The sequence below is a fragment of the Hydra vulgaris genome, chromosome 11 (genome assembly GCF_038396675.1).
Source record: "Hydra vulgaris chromosome 11, alternate assembly HydraT2T_AEP".
Taxonomy (NCBI): domain Eukaryota; kingdom Metazoa; phylum Cnidaria; class Hydrozoa; order Anthoathecata; family Hydridae; genus Hydra; species Hydra vulgaris.
In genome coordinates this window covers 16,411,018-16,437,218 of record NC_088930.1, presented here as the reverse complement: position 1 = coordinate 16,437,218, position 26,201 = coordinate 16,411,018, and the positions used below count along the sequence as shown (strand labels likewise).

The window sequence follows — 26,201 nt, the reverse complement described above, 5'->3', positions numbered from 1 at the left end:
AATAAAATCACAGCTCTATAAAAAATATCTGTAGGAATATCATAAACAGTGCTGGTACTGCAGATATAGATATTGCCCTTGAAGCAAAAGTTATAAGAAAAACCAATCCTAAAAACCCCTTTTAAAAAACTAGTCCATTTCTATTGGGTTCATAACAAAGTCAAGGGTTTTATATGTCCTAATGTGGACACTGATCATGGATAAAAACCATAAAAATTTGTTTTTTAGACAACAACAAAATTTATTTAATGTTTAAAACATCAAACTATATAGCTAAAAAAATTCTAATAAAAATCTTACAATTAAACTTTTAAAACATTTTTATTTATAAGATTTCTATTTAACACTTATAATAAGAGTGTATGTGTTAGTGTAATAAAACCAGTTATAACCAAACAATGTTATAGCACATGTGCAACAGTACTGTATAAATGTGAAGAATTTATTCTGAAATACTTTAGATACTGATCGGTGTACCAAGATTCATTGTCAACCCAATTTCGAAGATCGGAGAAATTTAAGTCTTTACACAGTTCTGCATATAAAGAAAAATAGATAATTAATATAATATATATTTACACAAAATAATTATAAAATTAAAAACTACATCAGTTAAATTAAACTATTAAAAAATATATTAAGTGCGTGTGTACATATGAATATGTACACATGCAATATACAATATGCCTGATTACCAACGTATATATAGACGTTTGTCTATATATGTACATCTATAGACAAACTTCTATATATGTACATACACATATGCGGTAGTGCACATATATAGACAAACATCTATATATGTACATACACATGAATGTAAAAGTATATATGATCACGCAAATATTTTTTTTACTATAATTAAAATAACAACATTTCTTTAACTTCTGTACTATCTGTAACAATGACAGCTCTGGCAAATCGGTAAAATAACTAATTATTGGATAAAAAATATTAACTTGAAGGACATTTTTGTGTATCATATAAATGATAAGTGTGCATGTTTTGCATAAAATTGCAATGACTTGAGGAAACAACAAAACCCTTAAAATGTAAGCCTTCCGATCCAGAATACAAGGGGAAAAAATCAAACTAGTACTTTTCTAAATTGTAAACTAGACTTACATTAAACAACAGATTTTAAACCTTATCTATTAATCTCAAAGTGGTTGAAATAATGACCATGTTAAATTTAAACCTCCCTCAAACAATAAAACCTTCAATTTTGAGAGTATTTTTTATCTAAATCTCAATCACATCAATTTTTTGCAAAGCATGCTCATTTCTTATTCATAAGAACATACTTAGTTTTCTAAGTAAGTTTTTTTCATGTTAAAAGTTGCTTATTTCAAGCATTTAAAAAATTTTCAGGCTATTTAATTCCAATAAAATCACTAGGAAGATTACAAATCTTTAAAAGCTCCTACCCTAGAGAACTAAAGTTTGTGACAATTTAATGTCACAAACTTTAGTTCTCTAGGGTAGGAGCTTTTTATGTATATATACAGGGGCTATTCTAGGAAAATAATTTGGGGGGCAGTACCTCCGTTACGGCACCTGCCATGAGGAAATATGGCAGAAACACTGTTGTATATAGGCATTTTTTTGCAAAAAAAAAAAAAAATTTGCCTAAATACATTCAATGCTGTCAAAAAAGGTCTAGAATAGCCCCTGCTATATATATGTGTGTGTGTGTGTGTGTGTGTGTGTATATATATATATATATATATATATATATATATATATATATATATATATATATATATATATATATATATCAAGCCTTGTTTTAAATAGAAAATGCATAATGCATTAGTATAACGCGATATTTGATGTCATAAAATTCTCTTTATATTTTTAATTTTTCAAGACTTTAACTTTTTTAAATTACTGCAATAATATTAATTACTGCAAAACGAGTTAAATATTATTTAACTGCTTTTTTATTATTACTATAAGGGAATGTTTATTTTATTTTATTTTTCTTTTAATATTAAGTAAATAAATTTAATAATACATTTTAAAAAATGCTTAAGCTTAACGAATTTCTTTTTTTTCTAAACATTAGCATAAATGAATTAAAATATGTTAAATTTTTGAATTTTTAAAATAATTATTTCTTAAATTTCTAATTGCGACCTTGCAACTACAAATGATTTTTGATTTTAAAAAAATTAGCGAGTAACAAATAAAAAAATTACATTAATTTATTTAAGTTTATTAAATTATATCGCTGTATATCATTTATTAAAAAATAATCGCTGCGATTTAACTTGCGTTATATAAAAAAAAAGTTTAACTTACGTTTGGTGCAAATTTTTGATGCAGCTGTTTAAAACTTAATTTTGAGTAAAAAAAAAAATTGTTTTGGAAGGAAAACCGAAAAAACAACTGCGATAAAAATAAGCTAATTTTTTTTTAAGAACAAATAAAATTTCAATATTGAATATTTAATTCAATATTGAATAATACTTTTAAATAAATTTAACAGTTAAGTCATACCCAAGCATTGAGTTTAATTTTAATAAACTTAAATACATTTTTTGAATCAAAATTAAATTATGTATTTTTAAAATTTAAATTAAATTAAATTTCTCTTTTTAAATCAGAATAAAATTATATATTTTTATTAAATTAATTTTAAATTGAATCATTTATTTTTTATCAAAATAAAATTATGTTTTTATGAACTTTGCTTCAAGCCTAAAAAATCAATCATTTCAAGAAAATAAAAAAAATAAAAAAATAAACTTTTAATTATATTTGAGTTTTTTTCATTAGTAAATAGTGCTTATATCAAACATAATTGTTATTCAAACTTTTATAACAAATTTTTTTACATAAACGTCATTCAAAAGTTAACTATTTCTTTTATCTTACTGCTTTTAGAATAATTTAAAAGTTAAAAAATGATATAAAGTCGCTTAACTGAAATCGCATACAGCTTACGTAAAATCTCTTGAGGCATACGTAAATCGCTCTACGCATAAAGCTTCAAAACAAGGCCTGTATATATATGTATATATGTATATATATATATATATATATATATATATGTATATATATATATATATATATATATATATATATATATATATATATATATATATATATATATATATATAGATATATATACATATATATATATATACATATATATGCATATATATATATATATATATATATATATATATATATATATATATATATATATTATGTATATATATATATATATATATATATATATATGTATATATATATATATATATATATATATATATATATATATATATATATATATATATATATATATATATATTTATATATATAGAAATTATTATTATAATTTACTATTTAAAACAAAAACAAAAAAAAACTTTATTTACAAAGCAGAAAAATACATTTTATTTTGTTTTTTTAAAATTAAAATAGAGTAATATAAAAATTGAACAAATTATTAGTTTATTAACTATAACAGAACTTGTTCATGTCCATCAAAATTTTTTATTACTTGTTTATGTACATCAAAATTTTTTTAGAACTAACCAATTCACATTAGAATCATTGATACTTGAAATATTCCCAATCTCTGATATATGAGATTCACAGATTGTTAATGCTCTGATGTCAGAGACAAGCTGGTATTAATAATACGGTGCCAATCCAAAATTAATAAGGTAACCACTTTTTTTTGCTTAATACAAACTCTGATGTAATCAAACTGTCACTAAGAGGGGTCCAAATTTGACTTTTTTCGGATTTTGTGTAGTTTAACCACTTTTTCTAAATTAATTTTTTATGTTGATTTCAAATTACTTAATACTCTTATTTCATTATAAATATTTGGCTTTCTACTTCAATTTCGATAAAGGTTATTTTGACAAAACAATCAATTGTTAAATTAAATGAAATCATTATTATCAAAGTAGAATCCGTGTAAAAAAATTTTTGTTCATTTTATCAATAAAATACATAATATGTTATGTGTTAAAATTACAACAAAAAATTTATAAATACAACAAAAAATTAGGCATTATACATGAAATTACTCCATATAAGGAACAATTTGTAACAACTGCTAGTGAAAATGCAAAATAACTTCATTGCAACCATGGTGCAGTGATTTGAGTTCTTTCTCAGAATCAAAAAGTCTGAGGTTCAATGTTGGCTCTGACCAGATAAGCGACATTGGCAAGGAAGGATGTGTAAACTTCCTAGTCAAATTGCTCTTCCATGGTGCTTTGTGATAAGATATTTAGTCCTTCTTCCTAATAACTAAAAAAAATATCATCGTAGGTGATTGTGGATTGTTGTGAGGACTTCAGAGTTAGGGTTAGGGTTAAGATATGTATATAAGATATATATAAAAAAAGACAGATATGAAAATATGAAGATGGGTATAAGGACCAAACTTCCATTTTTTAGCATTGTTAGCAAACTTATTTGAATTAATTAGCCTTGTTAAATTTTTTTTTAACAATGGTAGAATAATTTTACCCATATACTCTGATGTTCCATAAGGTGGTGTATTAAATGTGTAAACAACAGGATGCATTGGGTAGCTTTTTTTGATTTGTAAGCTGTTTGTGAAACATTCATTAAATTCTAGGTGAAGGGTAATATGATGGATAAATTTTAATATAAGTAACAGTGTTTTACTTACCCTTTTATCCTAATTTGTACAACAGCTTTTGAAAATTAGTAGCAAATGTAGGTGTCGGGTTATAATCAATAATTTTTCTACTTTTTATTTGTACTTCAAATTTACCTTATGCTCCATTTTTGTATAATAAAGCAAAACCTGTTTCTTTATAAAATGGATACAACCTAAAATGTGAATGCTTTTTTAAGTTGTGTAAAAAAAATTGCTGCTGTTTTGTGAAAATAAGAAATTTAACTTTTAACAAGTTAGTGAGAATTTTAGAACTTTTTTGGTGAAGAATCTTTTAAAAAAATCCATTAAAAAATCGGATTAAAAAATAAAAGAAAAGTTGAAATCAATAAAACAAAATTTGACATGATGATAGGGACATGGTGAATCAAAGAACATGGGAACCATTTTTTTGCAGAATATTTTAACTGACAGTGTTAGATTTTTTTTTTAATTTTGAAAAGAAAAGCTTTTTTGTTTTGTTAAATTTTCTCTTAATTTCATTTTTAACAAATTGGTGAAAGTTTTGTCTTTTGTTTTCCAGGGTGCAAGTTTTGATATTAGTGATAACCTCTGTATGAGGTTATCACTAATATCAAAACTTAATCTTGGTCCAAAATTTATCCCATTACTTTGGTAATGGGATAAATTTTGGACCAAGATTAAGTAGATTATTATTACTTTATTTAGAATATTATTTGTTAAATTAAATATAGTTTGTTTTACAATTTGATTTTTTTTTAAACTACTTTTACTTGATGTAACTTTGAAGTTTATAGTATTTTTCTTTCATTTGATTTAAAGCAATATAATGATAATTCTTTGATTTGTTATATTCTCATTATTTTCTATTTTATAATTTTCTTTTTTTTTTTTTTTGCAAAAAGAAAAAAATAATAAAAAATTATTGCTAACTCAACTCAAACTTTCAGTTGAATTGATAATTCTATATATCATATTGATAATAAAAAATAATTCTATATAAATTATAAAAAATAATAATTCTATATAAATTGTATAAAAACTTGAATTAATGTTACTTGAATTGCTTTAAGCAAAGTCAAAACAAATGTTTCGACAAGGTAGATTAAAAAACAATACTTAACAATTAAAATGTTTAAAATTTAAATGTTTGCAGAAACATCATTTTTTAGCAACTTAAATATTCTTAATAAAATAGTTTTTGCATAACTAAAACAGTGTGCATATAAAAGTAGTATAAAAAATGCATAATGCTTTAAAACAAGGCCTGAAACAAACTTGTAATAATATCTTTTAATTGAAAGTAATCTAACATAAAATATATAATAAAACAAACAAATATCTCACCATCAGCTGTTATGTTTTCTCCAGCAACTAATGCCATTAATTCTTTCTCACTGTTTGTTCTATTTATTTCTATTGAAGCTTCATTGTTGCAATTAATTGTAGAATGTTCTAAGTGCAATTCAACTGTTTTTTCTTCTAAGGAATGTACTTTTGACTCATTGCAAGGTTTCATATATATTGGAATATCATCAGTTTTATTTGTAAATGTTGGTAAACTGTTTTCTGGATTACTATATGACAACTGACTATTATGTTGGTTACTTGTATAATTTTGCATTTGTACAATATTTTTTAAAACCAAACCTGCAGAATATTCCCCTTCAGAAACTTTTCGAGGCTTCTTTAATATTATTTTGCTGTCACTGTCTGAGTCATAAATATGAGCTGAATTTAAAAGTGTGTGTATATATATATATATATATATATATATATATATATATACATATATGTATACATATGTATATGTGTGTATATATATACATATATATCTTTATATATACACACAAACATTTATATATATATATATATATATATAAATAAATATATGCATATAAATATACATATATATGTGTGTGTGTGTGTGTATATATATATATACATATATATATATATACATACATATATATATATATACATACATATATATATATACACGTGTGTATATATATATATACTATATACATGTATATTTATGCATACATATATATACGTACATACATACATACATACATACATACATACATACATACATACATACATACATACATACATACATACATACATACATACATACATACATACATACATACATACATACAAGCTTATGGTATTCTCACACTAGGCAAATACAGAAATATCTTTTATACTTGTTTTGAACGCTTATTTAAGAGCTTACAAAAATAAATTCTGTTTTTGAATTTTAAATTGTAATTGTCAACCTAAAAAAAATTAAAATTGTTCTAATCAACAATTTTTATTTTTAATTTTTTGACTGGCTTTTTTTCTATTTTTTTTTTAATTTTTAAGCAAGTCAAAGAATCATGTTTACTTTTTTTTAAAAACCTCACTAACCTGTATAAATAATTTGCAATAAAAAAGATCTGTACAAAAAATTAGTTAAGTTTGTTAGTAGTGAAATAAGTAAAAGTTTAGACCTCAATAACAATACAATAACAATGGATTAATTGGATGTCAACAATGGATTAATATAACTTAATGTAAGATGTAGTAATGTAGTAGATCCTTTTGATTCCTTACCTTTTGTGAACATCATGTAGATGAAATGTCTTTAGAAAGTACTCATCCAAAAATTATTAAAATTATACAGCTATAGTTATAGTAGTTGCAGTTATTGTTTAATTATCCAGTTATTGTTTAATTACGCAGTTAAAGTTATATTATATCTATACTATTATAAAGTTACAAAATATAAACAAATTTTAGTGCTGCAAAATGTAATGTCATTATGCTAGATTTAAACTCCACCTTAGACCTCTAAGTGACATGCCCAAATACTCTAAAGGTTTCATAACAGAGTTAAATTTTGGATTAAAAAATGATAAAAAATTTCCTTTCTTAAATAAAAAAATTTTAAATGTTCTTGAGAAAAATTTTTATTTTTACTGAATTATTGTTTTAATTTTTAAAACTAAGCTTTTTGTTTCATGTTTTTACCTCTTTTATAATTGTCACAGCATTCATAAGCATTATTATTATTGATTTCCAAATCATTTCCAGACATATGTTTAGACAGTATAACTTGATTTTGAATCACTAATAATAAATAAAAAAACAAACATTTAGGACCATCAAACACAATATAACCTTTATAATTTTAAATTAGGAATGGAATGTCACAGAAAAAAACTAAAACATTTAATATAATATTTAATTCTCAACTGGGTTGGGAATTAAATATTAATTATTTTTATCGAGACTCTGGAGTCATTAAGCATGTTTTAGCACTTATAAACTCAATAGGGAAAAATCTATCCTTTTTGAACAATGAGGCCTATGTATATTTGTAACCATAAACTTTGAGTGAAAAACTATTGATTATGGAACTTCTAAAATCTCATTTTTTATTTCTATGACATTTAAGTTTAGTAGTTAAAAAATGTTTTAGGAGATATACAGAATACACGTGAAAATATTTTAGGAGATATACAGAATCCAACTGAAAATATTTAAGGAGATATACAGAGCCCAGTTAAAAATAGAGAACCATTGACTCTAAATTTTGGAGTATTTTTTGAAACTACCCATCCCTGTACAATATAAGAAAAAAAAATTCATGTTATATATTTTAAAACATTTATAATATATAATAATGTAATATATGTATAAATGTTAAATAAACCAAAAAATATATTTTAAAATAAGCCACATAGACATGCATCTTTATTTATAAGATTATATATAAATAGAGATTTGAAAACCCTTTTTTGGTTTAAAAAAGCATGGTAAAGCTTATGCCACAGAAAAAAAATTTAAATCTTGTCTTTCTTTTTCTTCGAATAAAAGTTTAAAACATATAGTTTCCTTTTGCCTTAAATGATAACTCTAATGAAATATTTAATAAGTTAATATTTTTACAAAATTAATTTGTGTGCATTTTATCAGAAAATGGATATTAATTTTATTTTTAAGTATAAATAAATTGTACCACAAGGAAGGAATTTTCATACATTATAAAATTGTTTTAACAAAATACCTATAGGAAGAAATCTACCCTACCTATATTTAAAAGGTGTTTAAAAGAAAATTACCCTACCTATATTTAAAAGGTATATTTTCATAACAAATAAACTCACAAATATCTGGAAAATTAACAACAAAAAGTAAATATAACAAAACAATACTGAAGTATAAAAAGTTCTAAAGCGTTATACAAAAAAAACAGCTCAACAATGAAAAGATCAAACAACAAAAAGTATTAATTTACCATTTGTTGGTAACAAAGTACTTGTTTTAATAGATTCATTTTTTTTTCCAAAAATCTTTTTTGAACTGGCCTTTCAATAAATATTTGTAAATTCCCTTTCATGGGCAAACTAAACTGCATGATACCAATAGATACACCACAATAAATCTTTGGCATAAAATTCTTTGTAAAAACCTTATTACCTGGTCAAGCAATTATATTCCTCAACATGAACTACATTGTAGCCAGTGTCCGCCCCCTTTATAAATCTTTACCACTCAACATTTTTTGCAAACATTTGGGATTTTACTTTCATGTATAACTGCATTGCAATTGTAAATGAAGGTAATTTTCTAAATGTATTCCCCAGAAGTCTTCAATATCTCATCCAATACATCAAATTGACCTGCAGCTTTGCCTGAATGAGCACTCTAGATAGCTAACTTCATTTCACTAGAGGTTATTAGCTATGCTGGTCCACTAATAAAACTCTTAAGTCAGCTATATGTTTAAAACGTTATCCACCCATTCTTTTTTTTTACCACAACATCATTTGTAAGTATTTCACACCTAGCCTTTTAATACAGCCTTTTCCAACAACATCCCTATATTTCTAACTATTTTCTTTACAACTCTGGAAACTGCATTTTTTTTAAGCCACTAAACATAGCATCTTACCAAACAACTTCTGCTTATATCAACCATATATATTTTGAAAATAGTAGCAATAATATTAAAAAGAAGAAAAGTATACAACATTACAGCAAAATAATTTAAGTATAGAAAAAAGAAGGGAATAAAATTTAAACAAAGAATATATTAACAAAGTGACATCAAGCTAATTAATGTAATAATGATAATAATAACAATAACAACAATAACAATAATAATGACAATACAATAACAGTAGAGATGATAGAGGAGGGTTATTTAAATAAAGTAATTAAAGACAATAGTCAAAACTAAATTAAGGAAACAGGACAAATATAAATTCACTAACAATAATAACAACAAAAAAACTAATAAAAAATAGGAATAATAAAAACAAAAAACAAAAAACTATTGTTGAAAAAACAAAAAACTATTGTCTGATTACAAAATTGTTATGAATTAAATCTATTGCAATAAAAAAACAAAAAACTATTGTCTGATTACAAAATTGTTATGAATTAAATCTATTGCAATAAAAAAACAAAAAACTATTGTCTGATTACAAAATTGTTATGAATTAAATCTATTGCAATAGATCTAATTCAGTGAATATAACAAAAAACATAACACTTTATAAAAACTATTTCTACTGCTTGTTTTTTATTTGAAATTAACTTATATTAATTTGAGTTCTTTTTTTTTTGTTGTAATTGTTAAATTACTTTTGACTTTTTTTCTTAAATTTCTTCTTTTCTTTGTTGATTTTGTTGTTGTTGACTTTCAATATTTTTATGTGTTTTTCTTTTTTGATTTTTTTTTTTCTTTCCCTTATTTGCAAACTCTGTTTCTTTTTTCCTTTCTTTTCTACATTTAAAAACTTTGTTTCATTTGTTTTTTTATTTATGTTTTTTTACTTTTTCTTTAAATTTTTTTCATAAAAAACTTAACAATTGTTACATAATGGAGCTTTATGTACAGTTTTTTACAAAAGCAACAACGTAAATGAAGTCTTGAAAATGTTGAAAATTTAAAAATATGCTAATAATGCCATTTAATATACACAAGTATAAAAATTTCCAGCCATTTATGATACACAAATATCAAAATTTCTTATATTATTGAATAGCAACATTAGTAAATAAAAAAATAAAATAAATAAAGGTGTGATATTTTAAGTGTCATACCTTATTAAATAATTTCACAAAAACTTGTTAAAAGCTAAATTGTTAAAAGTTAAAACTAACTCTTATAAAGAGAATGAACCAATTGTAGCAATGAAAGCATGAAAAGTTATTCTTTGATAAAAAGGCTACATATCTTTGATATGAAGGCTACATATCTTTGATATGAAAGCTATATATCTTTGATGTGAAGGTTACATATCTTTGATATGAAGGCTATATATCTTTGATTTAAAGGCTAAATATCTTTGATATGAAGGCTACATATCTTTGATATAAAGGCTATATATCTTTGATATGAAGGCTACATATCTTTGATATGAAGGCTATATATCTTTGATGTGAAGGTTACATATCTTTGATATGAAGGCTATATATCTTTGATATAAAAGCTACAATTTTAAGCTTAAACCTTTCTTCTATTTTCTATTGTCACCATAACTTTTAACAACTTGTAATTTATTATAGAAAAAGAATCAAGATCTAATAATAATAATAATAACAATAATAATAACAGTTGCAGTAATTAAAAAAATACCACAAAATGATTGTTTTTCTTCCTCTTTTACATTTACTCTTTTTTTTAAATTAGAAACAAAGAAGATAAAATCATTAACAGAAATGTTGTATGCTTTTGCAATCAAGTCAACACCTTCTTTAGATCGAAGGAATTCAATGATAAACTTTTCTTCTGAACAAGCATCGTTTTCAGGAAGCAGCTTTTCTTCCTTGTTAATGTGATTTTTTTGATCAGAGAAATGAATATCGTTCGACTTTGAATCTTAAAACACAGAATTTGCTATTTAAAATTTTTTTAAAAGATTCTCCAAGAAAAAATCTTATATATATATTTATACAACGTTTTTATAAAATGTCTTTATATTGTATAACATTATTTATATATTATGATTTTAAAACTATTATTTTATAACATTACATTATTATCATGTTTTTATTTAATTAATAACTAAATAAGTAAATAATAAATATATAAATAATAATATTAAAAATTGATTTAAAAAACTTTGGGAAAAATGAATTTTTTTTTTTAAAAGACTGTTTTTCTGCCTATTTATCACAAAAAATGAATACCATCCCCGAAATGAAAAAAAATGAATACCATCCCCGAAATAAAAAAAAATGAATACCATCCCTGGAATGAAGAAGGAACAAAATAAAAGTTCAGTGGAAATGTCAAAAATTATCATCAACAAAACATAATTTAAAATTATCATCAACAAAACATAATTTAAAATTATCATCAACAAAACATAATTTAAAATTCTCAAAAAAGCCAACACAATACTATCTAGGTGGGCAGCCCCCATAGCCTGCCAAGTCCAATTTAGACAGGCTATTTATAGCTCCTGCACTCATTTGCTCCTGCTAAAGCCCATCCTACTATTCCCACCCCACCTTGTGTCAAGCAACTGAGAGTAACTTAACAGTATTGAAACTGAAACAGTTTTGACCATATCAAATTGTTCCATTAGTTATTGTTGACTTGCTTTTGCTGTTTTTTTGCTTGTTTTATAAAATCCAATCCTAAATTTCAAAAATTTATTAAAATTTTACTGGGGTTGATTCAATTATAAAAATGATTCAATTATAAAACTGCAGATGTATAAGCTCAATTTTTTTTCAAGAGTTATGCATATGTATAGTAGGGTGGAGTGAAAATAACATTTTTCAGAAATACAACTTTTCTCCTTGATTTTTATATTAGCTGTAAGAAACTGAGACCGAAATGTGCAAAATTGGACAAGAATTACCCCCTGCAGCAATTTTTAACTAATACTACTTTTAAAATTATTTTTTTTAAGTAGAAGTTATAAAGTGAAAACATATTAGGTATGTTTGAATTATCCATTAGTATTATGACCGAATTAATCACTTTTGTATTAAAAGTTATTAAAAATTTTTAAAAAACATAGAAAAGAAAGATATTTCAATTGAAAAAATTGAATATTAAGCATAAAATTTAATAAAATGCATGCTCTACTCGAAGTTTCAAAACAAACCATACTTTTAAATGTTAGTAAGAATATTTTGTTTGTAAATAATAATATTATTTATTATTGAACAATAAACTTGTTATAATGTATGATATATTTATTAAGAATATTAATTAATGAAATATGGTTTGTGTTGAAATGTTATGTTTCTCTATAGAGTTTGATACTTTGCTATGTTTACTTATACTACGATATTACTATTATATACTAAAACTTTGCTAAATATATTTTAGTAAATAGAATGTTCAGATCTAAAACAGATCATCCTTTTTTTTGGATTTTCAAAGCCACTCTCTGAGGTGCAACTGCCAACAGGACTAGATGTGATGCGGCATATGATGTATTATGTAAGCAAAAATGTAAGCAACCCATACTACATATAATTTTACATATAAATACATGCAACCTATACTACATATAAATTTTTCAAATAATATTCAAGTTAAATATATAATATAACTTTACAGAAACTTCCTGGAAAAGCCAACAAAAAGAATGAAACAGCTTCAACACCAATGCAGGTCTTATAAATTTGGGGAAAATGCAACATACCTACTGTGTCATCATTTACATCATTGACAAAGAGAGTTTATAACCTATTTGAGCAGAGCAAAAAGCTGCAAAACTTTCAGTTCTATAAGGACAAACTAGTTAAACTCTTTGATATATCTGCTTGCCAATGGAAAGATCTAAAAAAATGTTGCTGTGTCAAAGTTAATATGGTAACAGCTATTAGCCAAATTCATTTCAGAGGCCTGGTCTCGAAATTAATTCGATGTAGGGAAAAAAGTAAAGTTGGTTATTAAAAAAAATCAACTAAACAATACTGTCACTGCTACTATTAGTTCTTAATTCATCATGATTAAAAACCTAAATGATTAAAAAGATACTTTCGAGGAATTGAAAAAGAAAATGCAAATGTATTTACGTTTTTTAAAGCTAAAAGAAAAAAAGGGAGCCAAATAGGCTATTGAATATTGTTATTAAATAGCAAACATGTATTTTTAATGAGGTATCTCTTAAAGTACCAAAAATTACAGCTGAATGGTCATCAAATAAGATATTTTACGATAAGAAAATTAGTGAAGATATCATTTACAGATATTGTGACCATAAAAAGGAAGAGAACTGGGTCTTCCTGAAAAAAAAAAAAATGCTACAAAGATTCAAAAAAAAATAGTTACCTGGTTAAATGTTACATGCATTAAATCTATGAGTATAAAATTATATATTGACTATTAGAGATCAGTTGTTTTACTTTTTGATTGATTTATTCATAAAATAGAACATTAAAGTTGTCCTGTTAGTTTTAGTAGGTTGTGTACTGGGTTTACTTTAACTTTTGTGTTTTTTAAAACACAATAATGATAAAATACTAAATACAATGAAAACTATAACAGAAAAGATTTAGGCTCTTTCTTGCACAGAACAGTTACAAAGTGTAATCATTTTTTAAAATTAACTGAGTCCTAAATAAAAAAGATGACAATTGCTATATCAGCATACCCAGAACTAAATTATTTGTAAACAGATGTATCATTGTTTAAAAATTGAAATAACACTTTTAAGAAATGGCTGTTTAGTTGTAACGTGTTTATTTTGTGCAAATAAAATTGAAAGTGAATCATTTGTCTGTCAACTTTTATGTTATAAATGCTCACAAAGAACTGCCTTTGTTTTATCAGATTATATTTGTTTTAATACCTCATTATTTGATCCAATTATACTTCACATAGATAACACTAAAATTGAAAATATTGACTTCTATATTAATAAACTCACGGAAGATTCAAATTATAATAATACTTGAAGAAACTTCTTCTAACACTTTTAAAAATAATACCAAAATTGTCGCTAATATCATTCGAAATAAAACTGAAAATACTGATATACAAAGAACATATGATGGTTTAAAAGGCATACATATTTCTCATTAATAGATAACTTTTTAATACTGGTATTGTAAATATTGACCTTAGTAACCGCATGGCTCCAAAATGATATGGTATTCATTACATAAGCATAGAACAAAATACAAAAAAGTAGCATGATTACAGAAAACATAAAGTTACAGCTGCTTGACTATCTAATTTACTTGGTTTTTTTGGAAAACTTTTAAAGTTATGTTATATTGGAATGTTTTTTAAAATGTTTTTTACACCAGGCCTACGCCATTTAGAAAATATTCAAAAAGGTAAATTATTTGAAAACATTCTAAAGCAAAAGTTGAAAAATACCTATACTTTATTAGCCTAATCAACAATAAATATGGTTGTAGCCCTGATAAATTAGATCTATCAAGTAGTTTGTTAGACTAGAAAACTCAAGATTGTGTTAATTGTGTTAGGCCATGAAAAACAAGTAGAAAATTTTCTTCAATTTTATGTTCATTGCCAGCTACAGATTGAGTGTACAGATGCAATACATCAAACATTTTTAAATTAAGCAAATTAATACCTTATTAGTAATTGTTGAAGAAACAGTAAATTCAATATATGATTAAAAGAAAATGAAAAACTGAAAATCTTGAAATCAAGTTTTGCAATCTAATTTTGTTATGTTAAAAGTCAAATTTGATCTGGTTTTGTTATGTTAAAATCATTAAGAAAATTTATAAAAAACTTTTTTGTCATTGTAATTTTTTCGAGATAAAAGCAATTTTAACATTTTGAAAAATTTATTTTTGAATTTGTATATATAAAGGGTTCCTTTTATAATTTTTATAACAATAATTTTCTCTCTGCTGAATTTTATTTTTGTTTTTTCAAATCACTTTTTTTTTATGATTGATTCAAGTTTTATTTTAGCTAGTCAGTTTTTTTTGCATCTTTTTTCTTATTATTTAACTGAAATAATAATGTCTGGCAAATTCTTTGTATTTCTGGCAAATTGTTTGTATTAAATCTCTCTTTTTATAAACTTGTTTTAAACAACTTCATATAGATTTTTTGTACACTTTCTGATCTTGGTAAACGATAGTATTTGAGCAGACCATTCGAATCTTTTGATTTAAAATTTTTATAAAGCATAAAGCAGAAGCACAATACAATTAAAGCGTTTTAAAAATTTAGCCAGAAAAAGTATAAATATTAAGATGTGGAACACTTGTTGATACTTTATCAAACTGAAAAGCTACCATTTTTATTTTTTTCCCTACATCGTAAACATAAATGTGCGGACCGCGTCTAATGAATTTGGCTAATGGAGCACACTTTTTGAAGATCCAAGGATTAAACATAAAATGGGTATTGGATCAATTGACAAAGAAGATACAGCAAAACTGCAGAATATCCAAAGCAAATAGAGCTCAAACCTTAATGATGCAGTGCCACTAGATTCTATTGTTTCGGCCACATCCAGTACTTTAAAATGGCCTGCTATAGATGAAAACACTCCATTATCATCATTATCATCTTCAAAACAAATGCGATTGTCTCTCCTTTCTCTTTCATTAGTCTGCGACCGCCATGGATTCTCAGACAGATCTGCTGCAGCTTCGGCATCAGCTGTACTTGAAGATATTGGCATTATTTCAAACAATGACAAAAAATATGTTATTGACCGGAGCAATGAAAGCTATGGATAACTTGAAAGTTAGTGAAGTCAAAGTAAAGGTGTTGTACTTTGATGGCAAAAAAGACTAAAGCTGTAATAAGTGGCACTTGTGGCACTGTCAATCTGGAAAAGCGTAGCCCTGGAAAACTGGCTCATTCTAGATGGCTCACTACGGCCAACAGGATCCTCGGATTATATATTTCTACCACCAAAACTTCAACAAATTTAGTAACTTTAGCAACATACATTATGTGCATTTATGCCCCTATGTGGTTTATCATCAAGAAGGAATCTTCTATTTTTCATGGCAGCAGGCATCTATGCAGCACTATAGTCAAATCACCGTATCTGCCAAATGTATTAGGTAAGGTAGTAGACAAAGTTATTCAAACAAATGCATTCTTTGGTCATCAAGAAAATATTCTTCTGGCAATGATATCAGATGAGCAGCCACAAATCCGAGAATTAGGTGTTAGGCCTATACAGAGAGCTAGAGATGAAAGAAGTATGAATGATAATCAAACTAGTGTGTGGCGATTCAATGTTTGGACTCTCAATTTTATGGCAAAGAATACCTGGGAGTTGATTGATTGGAGTAATACACAGCAGACAGAGCCACCACTAACAATGCAGCTCACTGATGAGGAACTAAAAGAAGCAAAAACTAGATTTTAGCTTCTGGTGGCCTCGTCAGTTGCAAAAACTTAGTTGAATGCGAAATGAATCGCAATCAACTAAGTAATCTTTTGGATAAGTTACCGTGCCACACACAAGCTGTAGAATGTTGTGTAAAAATAGTGACAGCTGTTTCTGCCTCTGTTGTGGCAAAATAAAAAGAGATGGTATGATATGTGTCTGCCTGCAATCAAGAAAAAGTATGCCATTATTTAACACCAAGGCACATTACAAAACTATTTAGTAATATTTTTTCTTTAGGTACGTTAATATTATGTAATAAATTCACCTGTTCAACTCCTTTAAAATAACATGTTAATAAACTAGAAATAATAATAATTTCAAAAAGAATACTACAAACCAATATTTGGAATAAAAAATTTAAAATATGGAAAATTCTTAAAATTTTCCTAGTTTGGGCAAAAATTGCTGCAGGGGGTAATTCTTGTTTGATTTAACTCATCTTAGTCTCAATTTTTTAGTTTTCTTATAACTAATATAGAAATTTGGGAGAAAAATGGAATTTTATAAAAAAAATTATTTTCACTCCATCCTAATGCCTAATATGTTTTCTCCTAATATGTTTAAACCTAATATGTTTAGTAACTACTACTTCAAAAAATAATTTTTAATGCAAAATTTGCGCTACCAATAATATGTAGTATTGTATTATAATATGTAGTCAAAAATTGCTGCAGGGGGTAATTCAATTTTGCTCATTTTGGTCTTGTTTTTTTAGTTTCCTTATAGCTAATATAAAAATCAGGGAGAAGTTGTATTTCTAGAAAATGTTATTTTTACTCCACCCTAATGTATAGGCTCAATTTTTTTTTCAAAAGTTATCACAATTAATTGGATTGTGGTCCTTTTAAATATCCATCATTAGCAGATAAATTTAATGAGGAAAATTAGAATCATAATCTGACTTTTATATTTATGTTTCTTAATATTTTATTAAATTTTTATTACTATACTAAACAACTTGTAACTTACTAAATTAATTTTAATAAATAATAAAGAGTTGTTTTTTTATTGACCACTGGGCAACAATTGGTTGAGATAATTATTGGTAAAAAATATTAATATTTAATAAAGTTGTTAACCATCTTTTTCTACATTTTATTATTTAATCACTTTCTACTTTAAAAGGGCAACAACATGTTTTATATGATGGAGCATTTATTATTTTATTTAATTTAGCATTTAATAGCTTATAAAAATGAGTCTAAAAAGGAATTCATAGTCAGAATGATTATTACATTTTGACTTAGGAATATGAAGCAGATATGAAGTAGTTCAGGAAGTAATGCTTCTTATTTTGTGCTATCTTTTTCAATTTGTATTCAAATTGTATTTAAAGTTGTGGAGGAAGTTGTAACTAAAGGAGGGGAAATGATTATTTTGAAAAAAATGAGAAAATTATCCAAAAATTAATAAGCATCAACTTCCGCGAACTAAACCTAAAAGTACCACCTTTTTTTTCCTTTGATTTCATATAATTCCTGTTTTATAAGAAACAAATTTAAGTAGATTTGACCATGTTTTTATCTGTCTAAGAAAAGATCACTCTCTAATTCTTTGTAACAACTCTAACTAGACTATTCAGAATGACATCTAAAAAAAAATTGTGCTACATTGGCATTTTTGTAATTAAACTCGCCCCAGTAAAATTGTGATAAAGGTCAAAATTACAGGTGTCATGTTTATTTTATGATATTTTAAATTGTTTAATTGGATTCCTTGCCACAAAATATGTATACATTTTTAGCTTTTTATTGCACAAAGAACAGAAACAAAGATCAAAACAATTTTTTTAAATGAGGGATTTTTGTTGGATTATGACAAAGATAAAATTGTTATACCTTTGAAACTGCTCCGAATTAGATGATGAAATTTTGGGGATGTTCATAACTTATTAAAATCTTTGAGTATTTTTGAGAAATCAGCAAAATCTGAGACTGAGTTGCATGCCTTAGATATTTTCACATGGGATTGCCCTTACATACTAAGAATTAGACAATTGCAAACTAAAGAACAACTAGAAAGGTACAATAGTGTAACAACTACCTGTTACTAGTAGCTTTCATCAGTTTATAGATCTTGTGGTAATAATTCTAAATAAATAACTCTTTTTCAGAGTGCTTTCTTTGTCTTCTAGTTTATTTGTCTCAGTTTGATAAATATGAAAAATAAAAAATGTTTTTTAAGTAATAAATTCAAGTAAACCTTTTTTTTTTTAAATATTTATAATAGGCGCGGTACTACCAGGGATGTGGTGGGGATCGAACTCAGGACTTCTTGCTTATGAGGCAAACACTCTACCACACACACACACATATATATATATATACACATATATACATATATATATATATATATATATATATATATATATATATATATATATATATATATATATATATATATATATATATATATATATATATATATATATATATATATATATATATGTGGGGTAATAAGATCAGAGTGGCAATAGGATCTTATTTATTTTAGTTAAAAATACATTTTAAAAACACATTTTAAATGTATACCTTTAAAATGAACTTACGCTAAAAACATTCTCTAACTAGCAAAAGTAAGACTAATTTAAGATCTAATTTATCTAATTTTTTTATTTATTTGTTTAATTAGAGTATAAAACTTTTACCTAAAAATAAGTTGCTCCTATTGCACTCCCTGACTAGTAAAAAATGGCAAAACTCTCTAATAAATTTTAATCAGCTATAAATTTCATGCTATCTAAAGAGAAAATGATGAACTGAATTTAAAAACATTATAATAACACATATAATTTTTTTTATGTAATTTTGAAGAATCTTATTGATGTTTTTTTCTAGAATGATTCAAACATACAAAAAATTAAAACAGAGTGGAAGGAAATCTCAAATAGCCAGAAAATGATAGATGCCTGCAATTCTGTTTTGAGTAAAGAAATGTTAATAAACCAGGCATCCAAATATTTTAGACAGGAGAGCTCTTTCAAAATGAGTGAAAGGTGAGCTAACTATTGATGCTCATCCAAGATAAAAAACAGTTTTGACAACAAGAAAAAGAGCTGTCTGAATGCCTTATTTTAATGGCTGATTGGGGTTTTACTAGAGGTGAGGTAAAAGATCTATTACAAGATTTTATCAAAGCAAACAATATTGATATACCTTTTGTAGATTTGATGTGACATTATATTTAGAAGGCTCCTCTATCAAAGATTTTTTTCTAAAACAAGGTGATCAGCGCGAATGCTACAATGCTTGTGACATTTAGTATCATGTAAAATGTACTGTGATAACTGAATTAGACGATGTTTAAGAGTGGAAGTATGACAAATCCTCTAAGCCTCTGTAAAAATTTAAGCTTAAAAATTATTGTTAATTGTCTCCTTTTTATTTGTTTGTGACTTCTACCAGTCTTCATAGGTGTCGATATGATTTTCTAATGTTTCAGATATGACACTTTCAGGCTATGCGCTAACTCCAAACTTGAGTAAGTTTACAGTTATATAGAATGAGAACATTTTGCAAAATATTTCACTGGGAGATATAGAGCCTGGGAACCAAAATACCCTGATATGTTTGCTCCCTACACCCAATCGAAAGGAAATAAGGCAATAAAATTTATTTGTACTACTTGATAATATTTTTAAATTTATTTACAGGTTTTTAATTTCATTTACTAATCTTGCAATGTTCAAAAGTTATGATCAAGTAAAATATACAACCCCGTCATTTTGTGGAGGGTGAAAATCTGACATGATCATAACTTTTTATCACTAAAAGAATGTAAAACCAAATTTAAAACCTACTGATAAAATTAAATGTGTTACAAGTAAATCAAAAAAAAAAATTTATAACCTTATTGCCCCTGCCTATAGGGTAAGGGTGTAAAAATTTTGAAGTATTTTAGTTCCCAGGCTCAAGTCACCAAATATTTCCATTAAGTGGAGATAGTAACAATCATTTAAGTAGAGATCAAAGATGTAAGTGGGTGTGTTTTTGTATGTTTTAAGTAAATTTTGAATTTAATTTATTATTGTCATTTGAAATACTTTTATGTATTTTTTTAAAATAACAGTATATCTTTGAAGTTATAGCTATATGTTTCTGTTGTATTTCTAGTTTAACTTTTTGGGGTCCAATATCATTTAAAAGATATTGGACCCCAAAATTGGGTTATATAAATAAAAAATTTTTTATCACTTTTGAGCATGTTCCTTTCATATTACAGCACACAAAGTAGAACTAAACAAAATGAAATAAATGGTGAGTGTATATTTAATAAATAATAATGAAATTAGGCTATACCAATTAAAATAGTTGAGATCTTTATGCTTTTAATTAAAAAGCTTTGAAATATTGTAAATGTTTTTAAAGTTTGCTAAAGTTTAATTATTAATCTTGTTGTTATCTTTAAATCAGCTTAAGAAACCACAACTAAAGTAGTGTCCTGGACGGTAGTGGTCTTCATGGACTTGGGGAGGTGAATTGAAATAAAAAACATAAAAATCTGTCAGAATCTGTGAATAGTTGTGGATTGTTGATATAGAAAAAAAGAAATAGACAGTTGGGATAATATCTGCATTGTCAAAAGAGAAAGTATATGTTTTTGTCCTTTGACAGAGTAATCCAAGATATCATAACAAAATTTGAACAAGTTTGTGCTTTTGAAAAAAAAAAACCTATTCATGCTCCATCAAACCTTTTGAATGATAAATATGAATGTCAACTAGATCATGACCATAATGAATTAATAAGGAAGAGTTAATAAGAAAGAAAAAAACTTTAAATTTTAACTTCTGTTGCTGCATCACAAAAAAAATTGGATTAATGGACCACCTAAACTTTTGCAGATTATTCTTAATTACAGTCCTAATAGAACTCAGTTCCTCTTATAGTAACACTACTGGGAGTTTTCCTTTGAATTGCTAAGTATATAGAATTGGTAATTGTGGTTAAAAAAATGAGGATTACCATACTATTCATTAAACAGAAAAAAGTTTAAATAATTGACTTCAAAAGTGTAATTGATAATTTTTTTAACAGAAAAGAAAACAAGAAAAATTAACTTGTTTTAACTTAAAATGTTTTAAATAGTCGAAGCTAATTTTTTAAAACTAAAAATGCTGCATCTTCTTGCAAATGTACCACTAATCACACATGCACACATATCAAAACAACAAACTTGTTTTGCAAGATTTCAGTATGCAAGTCAACTTTGTAGCTTGAATTCCTTCTATATTATTAGTTATATAAACTGTTATAAAACATGTATTAACTAAGATATGCCGTAATGCTAGCTTCCCATCATTATATAAAATTACTTACCCAATAAAAATTGTTAAGCTTGACAAATAATACTTTAATATTTTAAAAGATTTCCAGGAATGCACTCATGTTAATTTTTTTTTTTCAATTTTATTCATTATAGATTTTTGTTTAAATGGCTTGAAAAATAAAACTTTTTTGAAAAAGACAACAAATTTCACACAACAGACTTTAACTTTTGAAATAACTTTACAATGGTATGATATTAGATAATCTTTAGATCTCAATGAGATATTCAATATTTAGAGATATTAAAAAAAAACTTTTCAAAAATCAATTTTTCCATAAATAAAAAATAGAAGGAAGATTTTTAAACAAATCTGAGATGATAACCCATAAATGATCAAAAATCTGGCCTGTTTGGTATTGAATCACCCAATAGCACATTCTTGTAAAGCTTTTACCACATTTACCAATATTTACAAACATCTGCTCCAGGTTTAGAGTTATACTTCATATTTATTCTAAAATTCAACTGGTTTATAAAAACTAAAAGAATTCAGTAAAATAACAACTCAAATAATCTTTATTTTTAGAAATTTCAAAAATGATTATGGAACTTTATGAGTTTATTGATTATTAAAAATTAGTAATGAAGAAACTCATATTTAAGATAGAACTATGAAGATGATGATGATAATAATGATGATGATGATGATGATGATGATGATGATGATGATGATGATGATGATGATGATGATGATGATGATGATGATGATGATGATGATGATGATGATGATGATGATGATGTTTTCTACCGGAATTTAAATATGGCAATAATAATTTATACATTGATAAAAAATAAGTCATTAGTATGATAGAGCTACAAACAAGAAAATGATAAACAAAATAAAACAAGAATCTATGACACCTACTAATCTATGACATCTACTAAATTTGATACGTTATTTGATTGATGATACAGATTCTTGTACTAATTTTGCTTTGAAGGCTTATTCAAATTATATTTGATTTATGCAAAAAGATAATACAAAAATGTAAAATGGGAGATTTAATAAGTTAACCAGTTTTATAGAAATATTGGCAATTTTTATAGTGTACAAACAGTTATAGAAAGAAAGAAAATATAACTAAATCAGCAACGTACTCAAAGCAATCATCTTGCTTGAAATCAGGACTAAACGATATGCTTATTTCACTAGTAAATAAAGTTATTTGAGAGGTAAATACTAAAGGAGTTACAATGGAATCTTCAGTTATTTGAAAGGTTTGTTGTCCATTGATTGTTGCTTCATAAGACTAAACAATGATTTAAATTTAGTATTATCAGAATAAATAAAAATCTAATATCCAGCCAGTCTTTAAGAATAATTTAACATTGACCCTAGTTATACAAAATCATTTTTAAAGTAACACTCAGATATGACAGTAATTTTGATTACTAAACAACATTAAAAATGAATGTTTTAATACTAGTTACAGTAAAGTATTAAGTACTTAATTGAATACTGAAATATTTTTAGTATTGAATGAATTTTCAACTAAACCAAACAAGTTAAAGAAAGTAAACTACAGAGTTCATACCTCTATTTAAAATAATAGATGCCCTAACTTTTTACTAAAGAAAAAAAATGAACTCATTGTGAAGCTTTTTTAAATAATTTTATTTCTGTTATAATTAAATAATGTTGTCTGAGTAAGCATGTAAATTACCATTATTATAAACATGATATTTACTTACAAGTATTTTCTTTTTTTAACAAATTTTTTAAATGAAATGCTTCAGGCGATTTGGTTAAAATATTTGTAGCCTCTTTAGGAGACGAATCTAACTTCTTCAACCAACAATGCAAGGTGGATTTTGGAATACCAAATAATCTTTCTGCAGAACGCAGACTATTTCCTTTTCTTATAAAAGCAACAACTTTCGCTTGTTGACGTTTTGAATAACTTCCATATAACTTTGGGACTTTTATATCAGAAAAATCTGTGCTAACTGGTGAAACGTCACTTTGAGGACTACTTAAGAATGTTTTAATATTATTCACCATTGTTGAAAATAAATTCATAACCATTTATTCGCCATAACTTATTTTTTATAAGTATATCGTTAATTATATGCTTTCTATATTTTTGCTCAGATTCTTTATCTAGATATCAGCGTTAGTCGTGTTTATAACTTTTTTTTTGTCCGTTTCCAAAAACAAAATTCCCAAAATATACTACAAAGTCCGATTATAAACTCAAACGTTTCAGTTTTTTTAGTTTTTTGAGCGATAATAATTTTTTAAGCTTTATTAACTTTAATTTTTAATTTCTTTCGGTTTTATTTAAACTTGTACTACAACTAATTAGTTTATTTATTGTTTACATATATTTTTGATATACTTAGAAATATTTTGAAATTGTCATCTTAGTTGCAAATTTTGAAGTACTTGATTTGTTAAAATTCATTCTTTATTTGCAATGGAATATTATTAAATTGCAAATATATAGTTTACTCAGGGTAATTTTATAAAATAAAAACGATTCTGTTACCTTAAAAAATAGCGTTGTGAAATTAAGAATCTGAGAATTTATTAATAAACTATAATTATATAAGTTTAAATTAAAAATTACCTCTGGAGCGTTATATCATAATTTGTATGTCTTTACCTGATGTAAAGATATTCAAATCTTTCCATCCCTGATGTAAAGATTTGAATCAAATGACGAAATGATGAATGATTCAAATTTTTGGTTTTCCTGATGCAAAGATATTCAAATTTTTGCATCAGGGAAAGACATGCAAATTATGTTTTAACGCTCCAGAGGTAATTTTTAATTTAAACTTATTTTATTAATAATTTAAATATAGTTAATAAATATAGTTAAACATTAATAAATTTATTATCATAAAAATCTTAAAAAAGAAAAAAAAAGTTTAAACGATTTTGAGAGTTTGGACTAAGAGTAAACAATTCTTTTAGTCGAATTATTTATTTTATTATAGTTTTTAACTTTTTAATTGTTTATTAAGTATTCTATTAATATTTACATAAGAGTAATTTTTTTCTCCATAGGAAGAAATTTATGTTTTATCATTTTTCAAGCCTGGATTAAACTTTGACGGTGCACTTGTGGATTTTAGTGCGCCTATTTAAACCCTTTCATATCATTATGTTGATAATAACTATCATTCATTTCTTTTTCTTATATTTAAATTTTTTTTTTTTTTTATATTTTATATCAATTAGTTCTCTGATGATTATTACTCAATAATAATGAAAGGTGCAATAGGTATACTTCTCTTTTTAATATTTTTTTCCAAAACTTCACTTTAAACTATAGCATTTATTCTTAATTACATTTCTAACCATTAGTTAGCACTCTATAGAAGAAGAAACGTATAGCAGATCAAATTAGCAGAAATCACTCTATAGAAGAAGCCTCAAAGACAACCCGAGAGGCTCCTATGCTCAACACTTTTTTTTTCTGCAATAAAAAAGAAACCGAAGCCAAATTAAAAAGTAACAGCATTATTTTTAGAAAAAATGACTGTTAAACATTAAGTAAATGTTTTCCATTGAAACTAATTAATGTATTGTTCAAATACTTTGTACTTTCGATGGTTGTTGACACTTCAAAACGTTCCCGTGCTTCTTTTTAAAACGAATAGTGAAGATGTTTTCTCTACTTGTTCACATGTATCCCAATCTTAAGTCCTAATCTTAAGTCCCAATCTTAAGTCCCAATCTTAAGTCCCAATCTTAAGTCCTAATCTTAAGTCCCAATCTTAAGTCCCAATCTTAAGTCCCAATCTTAAGTCCTAATCTTAAGTCCTAATCTTAAGTCCTAATCTTTGCAGAAAAAACCTTCGTGTTGAAATATGATGTGTAACTTCGCTGTAATTGTCATTTTTTAATCTTCTACCAAGGA

The 26,201-nt window shown here is 25.3% G+C and overlaps 1 protein-coding gene across 2 annotated transcripts; it reads right to left on the bottom strand.

Moving 5' to 3' along the window:
- Positions 1-216: 216 nt before the first annotated feature.
- LOC101234494 (uncharacterized) lies at positions 217-24,487 on the bottom strand. Of its 2 annotated transcripts, XM_065810271.1 has the most exons (5): positions 24,025-24,487; positions 11,274-11,516; positions 7,655-7,753; positions 5,981-6,364; positions 217-535 (listed from the first exon to the last, which is right to left on the bottom strand). In XM_065810271.1, exons 1-5 carry the CDS (start codon positions 24,356-24,358, stop codon positions 402-404), a joined length of 1,194 nt encoding a protein of 397 aa, XP_065666343.1. In that variant the 5' UTR covers positions 24,359-24,487; the 3' UTR covers positions 217-401. The 2 variants fall into 2 exon arrangements, with proteins under 2 accessions (XP_065666343.1, XP_065666344.1); XM_065810272.1 differs by lacking the exon at positions 7,655-7,753.
- Positions 24,488-26,201: the final 1,714 nt, after the last annotated feature.

Excerpts from the sequence above, each read along its gene's own strand:
- LOC101234494 (XM_065810271.1), bottom strand. The coding sequence starts at position 24,358 with ATGGTTATGAATTTATTTTCAACAATGGTGAATAATATTAAAACATTC. Across the intron at positions 7,754-11,273 it reads AGAAAAACAATCATTTTGTG|TGATTCAAAATCAAGTTATA; the intron begins GTATTTTTTTAA and ends ATTTATTATTAG. Across the intron at positions 6,365-7,654 it reads CTGTGACAATTATAAAAGAG|CTCATATTTATGACTCAGAC; the intron begins GTAAAAACATGA and ends TTTTAAATTCAG.